The sequence below is a fragment of the Prionailurus viverrinus genome, chromosome A2, assembly GCF_022837055.1.
Source record: "Prionailurus viverrinus isolate Anna chromosome A2, UM_Priviv_1.0, whole genome shotgun sequence".
NCBI classification, from domain to species: domain Eukaryota; kingdom Metazoa; phylum Chordata; class Mammalia; order Carnivora; family Felidae; genus Prionailurus; species Prionailurus viverrinus.
In genome coordinates, this window is record NC_062562.1 from 121,945,289 (window position 1) to 121,963,396 (window position 18,108).

The window sequence follows — 18,108 nt, forward strand, 5'->3', positions numbered from 1 at the left end:
TTCCTCTGAGTAGGGCTGGCATGTGTGTGTGTGTTGGGGAAGGAGGGGGGAGTTCTTGGAGAGAGATGGGTGAAACACGAGAACAAGAAACAGGAAAAAACCAGCCTGTCCCGGAATTAAGAGACAAAAACCACATCCCAAAGGTCTCCTCCTGTAGCAGATTTCGTCTCCTCTCCATTCGGAAGTTACCCTGGTGCAGGAGTTGATGCAAGCGTCAGAAGACAGAGCAGAGTCTAATCCTTCCAACCAAAAATGTGTACGCACAGCTCCTCCTTCCTCCCACATGCAGACACAGACAAGCAGGTTGGTTTGGCTGATACACACTTCTATGGCTGTGCTGTTCATTAAAATATCAAAATACTTCTATACTAGGAAGTAAATGATCACTGATGGAAGCAGCTCACACTGCTCTGGCCACCCTAGCCCCTCTCACAAGAAACCCCCCAACTCCAGACCACCGACCGGCAACAAAAGAAGTAACGTGTGGCCCAACATGGCGTCTTCGGGCTCCTACCCCAGGGCTGTGGCCACCCTCTCTTCTGTTTGTTCAGTGTCTGTGTTGTGCTGGTTATTAAGTACTTAGAAATCATCATAGAACAGAAGCCCAGGAGAAGAGAAGTCGTCAAATAAGACAGCATACGTGCCAACAGTATATCAAAGCAAATAAATGGTCTGTACAGAGCCACCTTCCACATGAGCAAATCTAAATAAAATGACCCAGCGACCACGTAAACACACAGCCACCAGAATGGGTGGGGGAACAGATGAAGTCAGTTGGGAAGAGAAGCTCACCTAAAGAAGCAAAAGTTCCCACAGGTATACTGTGTTCTCACAAGAACTCAAAAGAGCATGAATCCAATAAGACGAAAGCTCATATATGAGCTGATTAAACAACAGGATGAAGGGCAGACTACACTGCAGCACCCGAGTGGCTCAGTGGGTTGAGCGTCTGACTTCTGCTCAGGTCACGATCTTGCGGTTCATGAGTTTGAGTCCCGCGTCGGGCTGTGTGCTGACAGCTCAGAGCCTGGAGCCTGCCTTGGATTCTGTGTCTCCCTTGTTCTGCCCATCCCTGCGCATGCTCTGTCTCTCTGTCAGAAATTTTTAATGTTTTATTTAGTTTTGAGAGAGACAGAGCGTGCGCGGGGGAGGGGCAGAGAGCAGAGGGAGACGCGGAATCCAAAGCAGGCTCCAGGCTCTGAGCTGTCGGCACAGAGACTGACGCGGGGCTCGAACTCGCAAACCACGAGATCACGACCTGAGCTGAAGGCAGACAAACCGACTGAGCCACCCAGGCACGTCCCCCCAAAAAAGGCAGGCTGAAGAGCGAAGAAAACGGCTTAGCCAAAATAACACTCTTCTAGAATAAATAAGTGAATTAGAAATAGCAAGAAACATGGTTGAAAACTAGATACCATGGAAGAAAAGGCTTGAGGTTGAGATGACTGCAAAAGCCAGAGTAATTCTTGAGACGACAATTGTAGGAAGACAGAGATACTCTAGCATATGCGTATTTGGTGACCAAAACAAGGAACTAAAAAAAGTATTGAAAGATATAATACAGGAAAGTTCTCCTGAAATGAAGGAATGAATCTTCAGATTGAAAAAGGGTCCTATATTCTAGGCAATCTGAGAGAAAGCACTTGACACGAAAATATAACCCGATGGAGTCCATAAACTTCAAGCCTGAAAAAAATTGAGGCCGAAAAAGCAAGCCAGCCAAGGGTCTTAAACTTCTCTACCACAAGATTCAATGCCAGGAGGTAATGGAGAAATATCTCCAAAGTTCTACGTGGGAAAAAGAGTGACTAAGTAGGTGATTGCCAGCCACGTTGTCAAATACAACATGAAGAGTGCAAAACTCAGGGAAAACAACACCCACAAGCCCTTCTTGAGGAAACCGCTTGATAGAAAAGGCGAATCAAATAGCTCAATAATGGAGGAGCTTGTAACAAAACGGCAGGTGATGTGCATTGAATTTACATAAAGAACGAAGGCCAAACCGGGAATTGCATTGTAGATTCAGACTGCACAAGATATAAGCCTTAATAATATAACTAGTAAATTGGGGGTGGGAAAGGGAAATATAAGCGTGTCAGTCTCTTCATAACAGAGAGTTGATGTCGTCTAAAGAAACATACATGCGACCGACCTCTTGAGTCTGTTGGTACCTTTTTAAAAAATAAGCTGGAATAGAGTTTTAAATACCTGTTGGGGGAAAAAAAATATTAAGTTTAGTAGTTGTTTCAATTTACTTTGGTTTCTGTCTTAAATGCAGGCAAAGGAGCCGAGTGTTATTTTTTAAAATAAATGTGATTAGGAATAAATATGATGAATGAAAATGAACGTAAATCTATGACTATAAACGCCTCTATCCTTTCGTTGCTATCTGTGTAAGAAGGAAAAAGTCAGAAATGATACCCAACGAAAAGTTAATGGTGGTTATTGTTAGGTGGGTATTGATTTTGTTTTAGTCTCTTCTTTTTTGTCCCTTATTATATTGCTTGATTTTTATTTGAGAACCATGCTATATTTTTATTTTAAAATAGAAGGGGAGCTGGGGTGCCTGGGTGGCTCAGTCGGTTAAGCGGCCGACTTGGGCTCAGGTCATGATCTCGCGGTTCGTGAGTTCAAGCCTGGCGTCGGGCTCTGTGCTGACAGCTCAGAGCCTGGAGCCTGTTTCAGATTCTGTGTCTCCCTCTCTCTGACCCTCCCCTGTTCATGCTTTGTCTCTCTCTGTCTCAAAAATAAATAAACATTAAAAAAAAAATTTAAAAAAATAAAATAGAAGGGGAGGGGAGGGGGTATTTTTAAAACAAGGTTAAAAAGCATTGTGTAGTGTAGGTGGGTGCCTGTTTTATGCTGATCCTTGTAATGACATTGCTTTGTAACTCCTAGCAAGATACTCTAAGCTTTTAACTTAATCCCACCACACTTCCTTTTTTGGCACTGGCTATTTTTCACTCAGGAGCCACTATCTGTTTAGGCACCCAAAGATACTACTCATCTAAAACTCCCATTTTATGCAACTGAGAAGTGCTGCGTTCTTTTGGTCTAACCGGAAAAATTGAACGCCAGTATGATACCTAGCGACCTGCCCAGGACATCTGAAACAAATGAAGAAATGGAAAGAGAGACTGTTTGGAGTGACTGACAGTAAATCTTACAAGAAGGAAGCCAGAAAGACTCAGCACCGTAGGAATGTTGCACATGCATTGGCTGCAGTCCATCGGAGGAGCTGAGAGGTTTCTATCTTCGTGCTTCTGTGAGTCTGGAAAGAAAATGTCAACCCTGTCCCCGCCCAAGTGAAATCGCTGGGCAGCAGAGCTGAGCCACGCCAAGAGAGGTGCCATGCTGGCATCCTGGCCTCGGACCTCCCGCCTCCAGCGCTGGGAGAAATACACATCCCTTGTGGAAGCCAGCCAGCCTGTGGCATTTGGTTCTAGCAGCCCGGGCTGATGAAGACAATCCCTCTCCTCTCGGGTTACAAACCGAGATGGCACGAGAATGAATGACTCATCCGCCGCCTGCCCTCCCTTGGCTGCCGGGAGGTCCGCTTTGGGAGGAAATGAAGGCAACCGAGAGAGCTGAGAGATGGCAGCACCCAGGGGTGGAGAGCCCGAGCACGAGAGAATACGGAGGGCTGGATCAGACCATGCCTGGGGCCAGCTCCACGCCTGTCCTTCCCAGCGGCACAAATCGGTACCTCCCCCTTTATTGAGATCTAATTGGAATGAAGTCTCTGTCGCTTGTAACTGAAAGAAGCTTGAGGACGTTGTTTGTTTTTTTTTTTAATTTTTTTTTCTTTTTTCAACGTTTATTTTTATTTTTGGGACAGAGAGAGACAGAGCATGAACGGGGGAGGGGCAGAGAGAGAGGGAGACACAGAATCGGAAACAGGCTCCAGGCTCCGAGCCATCAGCCCAGAGCCCGACGCGGGGCTCGAACTCACGGACCGCGAGATCGTGACCTGGCTGAAGTCGGACGCTTAACCGACTGCGCCACCCAGGCGCCCCTGGATTGAGGACGTTTTAAGTAAGTCCAGAGACATGTCCCCTTGGCCAGATTGCCCTATTTCTCTCTCGATGCTTCCTGCCTCCACAGAATATATGGGCGTATTCTTTTGTGGTTAATAGAAGGAAACTGAGCAGCAGGCGAAAATTGGAGCCGCCTGGGGGTCCCATGAAGTCAGGACTATTTGGTACCGCGACAGCATCAGGACACTGGGGCCGACGCTCCGGGTTCCGCTGGCCTCGACCTCCTTCCTAAATAACAGCAATAATGGTGAATATGTATGGACTACCCAGAACCGTGTGAACAACTTCAAATAGCTCACCTCGTCCACCCCTCAGCACAAGCATGCAGTATATGTTATTATTGGCACCATTAACACGGGGGCGGGGAGGGGACTGAGACTTGGCAGTGTGGCTCTGTCGGCCCAGGGAGCACGTGCGCGCCAGGCGGGACCGAGACGTGAGCCCACGCAGGCTGACACCCGGGCCCACATCTTCCCGCCGCACTTGGGACGGGAGAGCAGAGACTCCGGGACCCGCCAGACCTGGGCTCGCATCCCAGCCCGCCGCACTCCAGCCGTGGGGCTCTTAAGCGTGCTCCTTACCTTCTCTGGGCTTCCCTTTCTCCGCCGGAAACCAAGAGGAGGCGGTTGCACCCCCCCCCCCCCCCCCCCGCCCGTTCATAAGATCCTTGCAAGGAGTGAAGGAGGCCGCGTGTGAAAATCGCTGGGCACGCTGCCTCGCTCACCCGGACAGGCACGCGCGCGGTGGCACCTTCAGGGCCCGCAAGGCTCCTGAACGCGGAGTGGGTGCTCACCCTTTGTGCGGGCCCTTCTGGACCCTCCTCATCCTCCTGGCTGTGAGGGGGAAGCTCCGGACGGGCCTTGGCATGGACAGATCTGGATTCTGGTCCTGCCTTTGCGGTTTGCGGTCCGCCTCACCTTGAGCGAGTCCTTTAACCCCTAGCGTCTTCGTTTCCTCATCTGTCAGACTGAGGTGGTGGTGTCAAAGACATGTCTCCACAACGGGGCAAGAAACGAAAACGCTGCAAACGAATGAATAGCTGTGGGATGCAAGCGTTGCGATGGGTGCCTTGCGAACGCAGGAGTGAGTCCGATACACTTCCTGCTCTCCAGGAATTTGCGGTCGAGGAATGGAGATAAGGCGCCTTCTTGAAATAACTGTGCTGTAAAACAGAATGTAACGCAAGCTCCACAAGAAGTGTAAACAGGGGCACCTGGCTGGCTCTGTCGGTAGAGAGTGCAACTCTTGATCGAGGGATTGTGAAATCCAGCCCCAAGTTGGGCGTAGAGCCTACTTTAAAAAAAAAAAAAAAAAAAAAAAAAACATTAAAAAAAAAAATGCTTTAGGAGCCCAGAGCAGGGAGCACATCGTTTTAGAGGATGAGAGCATAGGAGGCAGGCTTCCTAGGGGCCCACCGAGAAGCTGGGGCGTAAAGAATGGTGTGGCAGTTGGCATTCTCTTGGTGGCAAGTGACTGGAGACCTGACAGACACTATCCACCGCCTCACCTCCCTGACGTTTGTAGAACGTCCGTTTGCAGAATACACATGGAACATTCACCACGTGAAGCCATAGGCTGGACCGTCAACAATTTAAAGCCACTGATGTGAAGAGCGATCCTGGGAAGACAGGAGTGGCGGCAGTGTCGTATTCAGTCTCTGAATTCCCACACAAGAACAGAGCAACTAGACGGCAAAACCAAAAGTTCACGAACAGCTTTTACCACAAAACTAGGTGTATTCGTCCCCTAGGGCAATAGCGAGTTGCCACAAACATGGCGGCTGAACACAGCACTTACTGTCTCCATTCTGGGGTTAGCAGGGCCACGCTGGCTCTCAAAGGCTCTAGGGAAGAATCGTTCTTTACCTCTTGCTGGTGGTTGTTAGCAATCCCTGGTGTGCCTTGGCAGGCGCCAGTGTTAACGCCAGCCACTGCCCGTATCTTCACACGGCTGTCTTTTCCCTACGTCTCCAAATCTCTCTCCTTACAAGAATACCAATCATGGGACTTAGGGCCCATCCTAATCCCGTATGACCTCATCTTAACTTGCTTATATATCTGCAAAGACTCTATTTCCAAATAAGATGACATTCACAGATACGTGGAATTAGGAGTTTAGAGTTGAACTGGATCTCTTGGAGGGACACAATTCAACCTGTAACACTAGGTGGCATTATACCTAACATGATGGTAATGAATGCTTTCCTGCCACAATCAGGAAGAAGGTAAGCATGTGTGTGCTCAACATACGACTTCTATTCACTATTGAAGTTGAGCTCCCAGCAACGCAGCAAGGCAAGAAAAGAAAATGTATACAGATTGAAAAGGAAGAAAGAAAACCTTTTATCTGCAAGTGATATATGTAGAAAACCTTAAGGACTGTACAAAGACTATTGGAATTAATAGCCCGATTTACGATATTCGTAGGACACAAAATCAATATAGAAGCATAAGTTGTATTTCTACACAGTTCTTCTAGCAAAAAAAACAGAAAATTCAATTTTAAACATAGTGCCACTTAAAATATTATAAAATCTATAACATAATCAGGAATAGCAATGGCTCTGTCGGTTAAGCGTCCAACTCTTGATTTCGGCTTGGGTCATGATCTCATAGTTCATGAGATCAAGTGCCACATGGAGCTCTGCACTGACAGTGCGGAGCCTGCTGGGGATTCTCTCTCCTTCTCTGTCTGCCCCTTCCCCCTCCCAAAAAAATAAATAAATAAACATTTTTAGAAAATAATCAGGAATGAATTTAGTAAAGTACATACCAAACCTCTACACTGAAAACTATCAAACATATCTAAGCCCTAAAATAAATTTTTAAAGGTATACCATGTTCATAGGTTGGAACATCTGATAACGATAGAATGTCTCCGATGTGTTAGGTTTTTGGTTTCCTTTTTCACTCCACCAAGCAATTCTCCAACACCAGCTGGTCTCCTACAATTCAACTGAATTCAGTTCGGCTATGGTCTACCCACAGAAAGCGTCGGGTGCCACAGGTTAAGGACTCCTTAGTCCTTAACAGGATTGCCACCCCTCCTTGAGATGCCGGCCGCAAGTCCAGGTTGTTGCCTGGCCACCTGTAGCTCAGAGGTTCTGACAACCCCCTTTCAGATTGATTACTTTGCTAGAGTGGTTCTCAACTCAGAGAAACATCTACCTCCATTGAACAACTTATAAAAGGCTGTAACTCCAGAGCAGCTAGATGGAAGTGATGCATAGGGCAAGGTGTGCAGACAGGTGCCGGGAGCTTCCATATCCTCTCCAAGTTCACCCTCTCCCTTCACTTCCATGTGTTCAGTGCAGAAGCTCTCCGAATCGCATCCTTTTGGGTTTTTTATGGAGGCTTTATTACATAGACACGATTGATTAAATCACTGGCTGTTGATGATTGAACTCAATCTCTAGCCGGCTTGCCTCTCTGGAGGTCAAGGGCAGGGACGGAAAGTTCTAACCCTCTAATCACGTGATTGGTCCCCCTGGGAACCAGCCCCTGTCCTTAAGTGCTTTCCAAAAGTCATCTTATTAACAGAGACTCAGGTGTGGTTGAAAGGGGTTTGTTGTGAATATCAAAATGCCTCGGGGCACCTGGGTGCCTCAAAGGTTAGGCATCCAACTCTTGATTTCGGTGCTGACACCACAGAGCCTGTTTGGCATTCTCTCTCCTCTCTCTGCCCCTCCCCTGCTCTCTCTCTTTCTCAGAATAAATAAACCTCAAAAACATTTTTTTAATAAAATGCCTTCTTGATCACTCTTATAATTTAGGAAATTCCATGGGCTCTATTACCTCTGTACCAGAAACAGAAAACCAAATATAGGTGTATCATAAATTGTAGTGTCACAATGTGATACTAATCTCATCTAAAGATTCAGTTCAATCCCAGTAAAAATACCACCATGTAGATATGACACGAAAGGCACGAGCAACAAAAGAGAAAATAGGTTGATTGGACTTCATCAAAATTGAAAACTTTTGTGCATCGAAGACATTGTTGAGAAAGTGAAAAGATAAACTATAGAATGGGAGAAAATATGTGTAAATCGTAGGTCTGATTAGGTGTTGCAGGATTTTTTACCTCCATACCCAGGGTTCATTGTCTCGCTGCTTTGAAGAGTCAAGAGGTGGCCACAGAATACAATGAGCAATAAGCAAAAGTTTATTAGACTATAAGATTAGAAGTAAGAATAGTCTGAAAGCTCTCTTTGCAGAGAGGGCACATTCAAAGGTGAATACCCCCGATTATAGGGAAGGGTCTTTATTTCATAGGGTTTGGGTTGGCCCCTTCCCTTCCCTCTCTCGTTCCTTCTCAGGTCTTAACCTTTGTTGGCTTGATCGCTCTAGGTGCTGGGTTGTCCATTCCCGATCGGCTGGATTCCATTGTGTGAGGGTCATCCTGTCCCTTGTACAACATAAGCTTTATGGTTTACTTATTTTAGGAAGGTATTTTGATTATCAAATTCCTGAAGGGAACCTGAGGGGGAGTAGGTGGTGTCTGTGACATTCTCAAGAGGAACCTTATGCCCAAGGAGGTTTGCTGTGATCAAATGCTCCCAGCATTGTTCCAAATTATGTGTGTTTCCCCACCCAGGGAACTCACGTCCTAACCTTCCCCTCTCTTTTATCCTATCTTTGCCATATCATAAATGGCAAATGACTCGTATTGAGAATATACAAACTTGTATACTTATAACTCAACAACAAAAAGACTAACGGCCCAATTAAAAACTCGGCAAAAGAGAAGTAGACATTTCTCCGGAGAAGACATATAAATGGCCCAACTGAGCACATGACAAAGGCCCAACTTCATTGGTCATTAGAGATATGCAAATCAAAGCAACAATGAGACATCACTTCAGACCCACTAAAATGGCTAAAATGAAAAACCAAAACAAGCAAACAAAAAAACAGAAAATAACAAGTGGTGGTGAGAATAGGGAGAAATTGGAAGCTGTGCATTGCTGGTGGGAATGTAAACTGGTGTAGCTACTATGGAAACAGTTTGAGTTTCTCAAAATCTGTACATAGAATTACCATAAGACTCAGCGATTCTACCCGAAGGCATAGACCGCAAGAGTTCAAAGCAGGGGCTTGAAGAGGCATTTGCATGCCAATAGTTTATTAAAGGTTATTCACAATAGCCAAAAGGTAGAAATAACCCAAGCGTCTATCAACAGATGCATCAACAAACAAAATGTGGGTCTATAAAAAGAATGAATTATTCAGCCATAAAAAAGAATGATGTTCTGATACGTCCTCTAACGTGGGTGAAACTTGAAAACATACACCAAATAAAATAAACCAGCTGCAAAAGACGTATGATGACACTTATAGGAAATATCTAGAATAAGCAAATTCATAGAGACAGAAAGTGGGTTAGAAACTACCACGAGCTGGGGAGTTACTGCCTACTGGTAACAGAGTTTCTGTTTGGGATGCTGAAAACGCTCCAGAACTAGGTATTGGTGATGCTGGTGCTACATTGTGAGTGTACTTAGTGTCGATGAATTGTTTACTTAAAAATTATTAAAATTGCAAATTTATGTGACATATATTTTACCGCAATCTTTAAAAATTAAGAAGGTAGGAGCACCTAGGTGGCTCAGACGGTTAAGCATCCAGCTTTGGCTCGGGTGATGATCTCACCGTTAGTGAGTTCAAGCCTTGCGTCAGGCTCTGTGCTGACAGCTCAGAACCTGGAGCCTGTTTTGGATTCTCTCTCTCTCTCTGTCTCTGTCTCTGTCTCTGTCTCTCTCTCTGCCCCTCCCCCTGCTGGTGCTCTGTCTCTCTTTTTTTTTTTCATTTTCTTTAATGTTTTTATTTATTTTTGAAAGAGAGAGAGAGAGACAGAGCAATCGGGGGAGGGAGACACAGGATCTGAAGCAGGCTCTAGGCTCTGAGCTGTCGGCACAGAGCCTGACGGGGGGTAGAACTCACAAACTATAAGATCATGGCCTGAACTGAAGTCGGACGTTTAACCGACTGAGCCACCCAGGCGCCCCTCACTTTTACACTTTAAATGGGCGAATTGTATGGTAAGTGAATTAGATCTCAATAAAACTGCTAGGAAAAAAAAACACAAAACACCAGTGTAGAAATTGATGAACTAATCCTAACATTTAGTGGAAATGTAAAGGACCTAGAATAACAGAACCATCTTGGAACTTAACAAGTTGGAGGACTTACATGAGCTAATTACAGGACTTTCTATAAAGGCGTAGTCATCAAGATGCTATGGTGTAAATATCCGTGGAACAAGAGAGAATTCAGAAATAAACCCACACTCACACAGTCAATTCATTTTTGGCCAAAGTAATTCAATGGTAAAAGGAAGATCTTTTCAACAAAACGTTGAAAGGAACAAATATCTATCTATATAGGAAAAAAAACGAACGTCGACCCATATCTCACACCATACAAAAACAAAAAACAAAAAACAAAACTCAGAATAGACCATTTAACTAAATGTAAAAGTGAAAAGTCTAAAGGTTCTACAAGGAAACAGGACAGTATCTTTGTGAATTTGGGGCACACATGATTTCTTAGGATGCAAAAGCACTAACTATAAATGCATGTAAATCATACTTAAATTTAAAAATTTGAGTTAAAAGCATGTTCTCAGGAGCAGCAAGGTTGAAACAGCAGAGCCAACATTAAAAGGTTGACGAACCAGATCAAAACAGCAAGTTCAAAACACATCAGTTAGGAAATACACAAAACACAACAGCGAAAGTTACAAAGGCTATGGCTGGATAACTCACCATTGAGAAAATACAAATTGGATTTTAAGAGTGCTAAGAATGGTTTCTTAATGTTTACTGGCTATTCACGGTTCTTCCTCTGGCTATTCCTGGTATTGTTAATGTTCATCATTTTTCTCTTGGGTTGTTGTCTTTCCTTTTTAATTCTAATTCTACTGGTTACATGAATAGCAAATATCTTTTCTTGGATGGTGGCTTGTCTCTTCACTTTGTATCTCATGCCTTTTGTTATCAGACAGGTTTTTAATTTTAATATAATCAAATGTATCTGTTTTTCCTTTATGATTTGGGCTTGTTGGATTTGGTTTAGAAGATAATTCCATATGCAAATATCACTAAAACATCATGTGATATTCTTCCCAATAATTGTATAATTTTTCACCTTTTAGATCTTTAAGCCATCTAGATATTGTCTGTGTATAGAGTGTGGTTTGGATTAATTTTATCTTCTCTTTGTGGAGAGACACTTGACTCAGGACAACTGGAGCAATCCTTTTCCTGCAATTTAAATCCCACGGGGGTATCTGGGTGACTCAGTCTATATTACGTGTCAGACTCTTGATTTGGGCTCAGGTCACGATCTCATGGTTCGTGGGTTCAAGCCCCGTGTCAGACTCTGTGCTGGCAGGTCGGAGCCTGCTCGGGATTCTCTCTGTGTCCCTTCCTCCCCTGCCCCACCTCTCTCTCTCACAAAAATAAACAGATGGACTTTAAAAAATAATAATAAGTGCCACTACTATCATATGTAAATGAGTTTAATTCTAGACTCTTCTATTCCATTTGCCTAATTATCTCTGGGCTGATACCACACTATTTTTTTAATTTTTTTTTTTTTAAATTTACTTTGAGAGAGAGAAAGGGAGTGCATGCGTGTGGCAGAGGGGCAGAGAGAGAGGGAGGGAGAGAGAGAGAATCCCAAGCAGGCTCCAGGCAGTAAGCAGAGAGCCCCGTGTAGAACTCGATCCCAAAATCCTGGGATCATGACCCGAGCAGAAATCAAGAGTCAGATGCTTAACCAACTGAGGCACCCAGGGGCCCCATGCTATTATTTAAAGCGGATCTTGATATCTGATTGGAATCAGTTTCCTCCATTCTGCTCACATACCTCTTGTGTTTCCTCTTAAAATGAGTTTTGACTATTCTTCCCCTTTTAATCTTCTGTATGAATTTACGGATCATCTTGTCAAGTTCTGAAACATAACCTTGTTAAAATATTTTGTAATTATACTAAATTCATTAGATTGATTTGGGGCTTACAAAATTGTTACTGTTAGGGCGCCTGGGTGGCTCAGTCAGTTGGGCGTCCGACTTCAGCTCAGGTCATGATCTCACGGTCCATGAGTTTGAGCCCCGCGTCGGGATCTGTGCTGACAGCTCACAGCCTGGAGCCTGCTTCGGATTCTCTGTCTCTCTCTCTCTCTGACCCTCCCCCATTCATGCTCTGTCTCTCTCTGTCTCAAAAATAAATAAACATTAAAAAAATTTTTTTAAATTGTTACTGTTATTATAAAATTGTATCTTCCCATCAATAAATATGGTTTATATTTTCATCTATTTAGCTATTCTACTATGTTCTTCAATAAAGTTTTGTATTTTTATTTATAAAAGTCTTGTACATCTCTTATTATATTTATTCCTAGGACCTTATATTTTATTGCTGCCATTGAAAAATATATCTCTTAAAAATCACATTTTATAACTTTTGTTGCTGGTGAATAGTAATGTTGCTGATTTTACATAGTTTTTACATTCTGCAACCTCAATAAACCCTTATTTCTAGTAGTTTGTATCTTCTTTTTACTTTTTAGTTTTTTTCCTTTCCATTCTTTATAACTTTTATTTCTTTTTCTTGTCTTATCATGCTAGTGAAACACTCCAGTACTGTGTTGAAAGAAGGGGCAGTGGAACAAATGTCTGGTTCCTGATCACGAAGGGAGTACTTTTAACATTTCACAATTATACAAGATTTTTGCTGTATAATTTTGAAAATCGCTATAATTTTGGTAGCTACCATTTACCAGAGTAAGGAAGTTGTGCTTTTTTTGGAGTTTGCTATGAGTATTAATAATGAAACGATGTTGCATATTATTAAAGTGTCTTCTACATTTATTGAGATAATCATATGGTTTTCTCCCTTAACCAGTGAATATGTAAGTCTCACTAATAGGCTTTCTAATTTGAACCCTCTGTGCATTCCTAGGATAAATCCAACTTGGTAACGATGTATTTTGTAAAAAATATTTATTTATTTATTTTTGAGAGACAGAGAGAGAGAGAGAGCAGGGGAGGGGGCAGAGAGAGGGGGAGAGAGAATCCCAAGCAGGCTCTGCACTGTTAGCTCAGAGGCCAATGCAGGGCTCGAACCCACGGACTGTGCATGACCTGAGCAGAAATCAGAGTTGATGCTTAATGGACTGAGCCACACTGGTGCCCCCGTAATGATATATTTTTGATAGACATTTCTGGATTCAGTTGACTAATGTTTTATTTAGGATTTTTGCATCTCCGTTTCAAAGTAAGATTAGCCTTTAATAATTAGTTTCTCATCCTGCCCTTATCTAATTTTGCCATCAGAATTATTTTTACTTCATAGAATGAAGTGGGCAGTGTTTCCTCATTTTAATATTCCCTGGAACAGTTTGTTTAAGATAACGATGACATGTTCTTTGAAGTTTGAGTCTGACTGGTAAAATCTTCTGAGCTTAATGGTTCGTTTTACTTTATTTTATTTTTGAGGGAGGAGGGTGGATTTTAAAACTCCTGATTCTGGGGCGCCTGGGTGGCGCAGTCAGTTAAGCGTCCGACTTCAGCCAGGTCACCATCTCGCGGTCCGTGAGTTCGAGCCCCGCGTCGGGCTCTGGGCTGATGGCTCGGAGCCTGGAGCCTGTTTCCGATTCTGTGTCTCCCTCTCTCTCTGCCCCTCCCCTGTTCATGTTCTGTCTCTCTCTGTCCCAAAAATAAATAAAAACGTGGAAAAAAAAATTAAAAAAAATAAATAAATAAAAAATAAAACTCCTGATTCAAGGTGTAAATGTAACCAAACTTATATTTCTTCTTGAGTAGTTTTATTAAGTTATATACATATTTTTAAAGCCGCATTTCGTGTATGTTTTGGATTAACTGGTTCCGAATGTCAAGTTGAGGTGTCCACAGGTGACCCTGAGAGCTGACTCTGGGTAGCTTGGACAAGAAGCTGGCCAGCACTGGCCCCACCGTCTCCTAGAGGAAGGGGTAGCACCCATATTCGGCTTCCCACAGGACCAGGAGCTCCCTTCCCTTGGGTCCCCACAGCACCTGCCGCCCTGGTCTCCAGGTGCTGGCAACTGGTTTCCTCAGCAACTGCTATAAACATCAGTCTGCCAAGCAGTCTGTTTGCCTCCCATCGACAAGCTCATCACCCAGGTCCTGACACGACTCCCTACAGTGATAGGAGGACAGTGAACCACGTATCTTGTCCACCATCTTGTCAAGACCACCATCTTGTCAAGACCACCATCTTGTCTCTTCTGGCCGACCCTCATTGTGACCCTATCTTGTCTCCTCTTCTGCCCCCCAACAGAGCCTGTTCCTGATCTCGATCTGTGTCGCATTATGAAATTCATCCTGAGCCCTGACACCTGATACGGTGACAGTGAAGGAACCTACCTTGCACAGCACTGGTACGTAATTGTTCTTAGTATCATGGTTACATCTCCGCTCTTTTGTAGTTTATATCCCGTGTGTCGGTTGTAGTTATTTATTTGTGCCTCCTCTCTCTCTTCCTCCCTTTTTCTCTGACTCACTGCGTCAGGTGCACTAAAGGTTTGCCATGGTGGTTTCTTACTTTGATTTTGGAGTCATTTCAGATTTACGGAAAAGATGCAACGATAATCCAGAGTTCCTGTATTACCTTCACGCGTTCTCCCTAATGTTAGCATCGCACCAAACTGTGAGCATTTGTGAAGAAACTAACATTAGTACAATTGCCTTAGTACAACACATTAACTACAGTACAAACATTATTCATATTTTGACCAGGTTTTTTTTCCCACTAATGCCTCTTTTCTGTTCCTCGATCCGATCCAGAATACCACATTGCATTTGATGTCGTCTGATTTAATTTTTCAAAACGCAATTGCATTGGATAAAATTTACGCACCATAAAGTTTGCCCATTTAAAGTGTACAAGTCAGTGGTTTTTATTATATTGACAAAGTTGTGCAGTCCCCACCATAGTCTAACGTCAGAACATTTGCATCATCCCAAAAAGAAACGCTGTACCCAGTAAGCAATCACTCCCCATTCCACCCTCCTTCAACCCTGGGCAGCCACTAATCTGTTTTCAGTCTCCCTGCATTTTCCTATTTTGGACCTTTCAGAGAAATGGGATCATACACTTTGTGGTCTTTTATGACTGGCTTCTTTCACTGAGCATGTTTTTGAGGTCCATCCATATTGTAGTGTATACATCAGTATTTCGTTCTGCTTTTTTGCTGACAAGTACTCTGTTGTATGGATATACATTTTATTTACCCATTCAGCAGTTGGTGAGCATTTGAATTGTTTCCACTTTGTGGCTGTTATGAATAATGCTGCTACGAGTATTCATGTAGCAGTCTTCGTGAGGCACATATGTTTTCGTTTCCCTTGGAAATGTCCCCGGGAGCAGAACTGTTTGGTCCTATGGTAACTCCATGTTTAACATTTCAAGGAACTGCCAAGCTGTTTCCTAAACTGGTCACACCATTTTGGTTTTTTAATCCACCAGTGTATGAGGCTTCCGATTTATCTGCCTCCTCACCAGCACTTGTTATTGTCTGGCTTTTTAAAAAAATATTATAGGGGCGCCTGGGTGGCTCAGTCGGTTGGGCGTCCGACTTCGGCTCAGGTCATGATCTCGCGGTTCGTGAGTTCAAGCCCCGCGTCGGGCTCTGTGCTGACCGCTCAGAGCCTGGAGCCTGTTTCGGATTCTGTGCCTCCCTCTCTCTCTCTCTGACCCTCCCCCATTCATGCTCTGTCTCTCTGTCTCAAACATAAATAAACATTAAAAAAATTTTTTTTAAATAAAAAATTATTATAGACAATTTAGTGGGTGCGAAGCGGTAACTTGTGGCTTTGATGTGCATTTCCCTAATGACTGATGGTGTTGAGTACCTTATCAAGTGCTTATTGGCCATTTGTATATCTTCGGAAGGGAAACCTCTGTTCGTATCCTCTGCCCAACTTTTCAGTCATGTATTTTCATATTATTGAGTTGTAAGAGTTCTTTATATATTCTGGATACAAGTCCCTTTTCAGATATATGACTTTTAAATATTTCTCACTTTTAAATGCGTTGTCATTTTACTTTTTGATGATATCATTTGAGGCACAAATTTTTTTTTAATTTTGATGAAGTCCAATATATCAAATTTTTCTTTTATGGCTTGTGCTTTTGTTACTGTATCTAAGAAGCCATTGTCTAAGATCATGAAGATTTACTCCTGTGTTTTCTTCTAAGAGTTTTATATTTTTATGTATGATCCATTTTAAATTAAAATTTTTTAATGTTTGTTTATTTTTTGAGAGAGAGAGAGCATGAGCGGGGAAGGGGCAGAGAGAGAGGGAGACACAGAATCCGAAGCAGGCTCCAGGCTCTGAGGTGTCAGCACAGAGCCCTACACGGGGCTTGGACCCATGGACCATGAGATCATGACCTGAGCCAAAGTCGGCTCCTTAACCAACTGAGCCACCCAGGCGCCCCTCTGAGAGCCTATTTTTAAATTAATGGATCTAGGATATATATATATATATATATATATATATATATATATATATACACACACACATATATATATGTACATATATATGTATATGTATATATATATGTTATTTATTTAGAAAATATATGTAATATATTATTTAGTGTTTCTGCTGACTCATGGAGGATGTTCCCTTTCATCGTTTGTGAGCTCATCTTCACGGGAGACTTTTTTTTCATGAGAAGCCCCTGTGGTCTGGGTTTTTGGGTGTATCCTTCAAGAGCTGTTTTGCAGAGAGATCACCATACCTGTATTACCTTTTTGGGCATTTATCAGCGTGGATCCTGGATCACCTGCAAATTTGAACCTCCAAGTTTGGGGTGGAAACAAATGTGGAGATTTTCTTTCTCAGAAAGAAAAGTGGGGACATTTTTCCCACTTGAGCCAAAACACATAAATACCTGTCTGTCTCTCTGTGCATGTTTTTTAGATGCATGTTCTTTCGAATCTACTCTTCCGGTAAAACACAGCCCTTTAAAAACTTCTTTTTTTTTTTTTTAATTTTTTTTTTTCCAACGTTTATTTATTTTTGGGACAGAGAGAGACAGAGCATGAACGGGGGAGGGGCAGAGAGAGGGAGACACAGAATCGGAAACAGGCTCCAGGCTCTGAGCCATCAGCCCAGAGCCCGATGCAGGGCTCGAACTCACGGACCGCGAGATCGTGACCTGGCCGAAGTCGGACGCTTAACCGACTGCGCCACCCAGGCGCCCCTAAAAACTTCTTTATTCAGGGATCCCAGGCCTAACCCCACCAGCATACCCCATCACTCACTTTCCTCTTTGTTGCTGACGTGCTTGGGCCTTCCTGTCTCTCTTGCCAGTGCATTCACGTAGTTAAAACAATTTTGCTGTATTGTAGCAAGCATTTCTAGACAATGTGGCAGGAGAGCTTTTAGATTTTTTTCCTCTCATCTTATCTTATGAGATTTGGAAGCCTTGTTCTAGCCTTTCAAAAGTATGATGTAATCATTTTCTCTTTATAAGAATAATAAAAAATTGAAGATGTGTATAAAAGTATTGGGAAGAAAACATAAGCTACTCATGATACCATTATGTAGAAGTGACCACTATTAGGGTGCCTGGGTGGCTCAGCGGTTGACGTCCAACTCTTGATTTCAGCTCAGGTCATGATCCCAGGTCATGGGATCGAGCCCCGCATCAGTGTCTGTGCTGAGCATGGAGCCTGCTTAAGATTCTCTCTCTGTCTCTCTGTCTCTCTGTCCCTCTGTCTCTCTCTCCCCCTCCCTCTCCCTCTCTCCCTTCCCTGCTCACACTCTCTCTAAAATATAAATACATACATACATGAATGGAAGAGACCAGTATTTATGTGTTTCCTTCTTTCCTTCTTTCCTTCTTATATATGTCTAGATACACCTTCACACATATGTACACGTGTGTCTGTTTTTGTTACATAGCTGGATACATATGTGTACATGTGTTCGTTACTTTTTCACCTGATATTGTGTTGCATTTCTGTTGAATCACTAAAATTCATTAAGTTTCCTTTTCTGTACCCTTTGCTC

General features: G+C 43.2%; 2 protein-coding genes across 4 annotated transcripts in view; both read left to right on the forward strand.

The window, feature by feature from the left end:
• Positions 1–18,108, forward strand: part of PLEKHA8 (pleckstrin homology domain containing A8) — a 94,691-nt gene that overhangs the window by 69,389 nt on the left and 7,194 nt on the right. Inside the window, exon 14 of one of the 3 annotated variants that reach the window (XR_007146351.1) lies at positions 14,363–14,462. Coding sequence is in view for 1 of the 3 variants with exons in the window: in XM_047830416.1 (XP_047686372.1) it covers positions 14,363–14,398 (36 nt within the window). In the remaining 2 variants the exon portion in view is untranslated. Of the gene's footprint in view, positions 1–14,362; positions 15,567–18,108 lie in introns of those variants that run through there. The other 2 variants (XR_007146353.1, XM_047830416.1) reach the window with 2 other exon arrangements.
• MTURN (maturin, neural progenitor differentiation regulator homolog) overlaps positions 17,592–18,108 on the forward strand; it is a 43,056-nt gene continuing 42,539 nt past the window's right edge. Inside the window, exon 1 of the mRNA XM_047830458.1 lies at positions 17,592–17,599. The gene's annotated coding sequence lies outside the window, so the exon portion shown is untranslated. The remainder of the gene's footprint in view (positions 17,600–18,108) is intronic.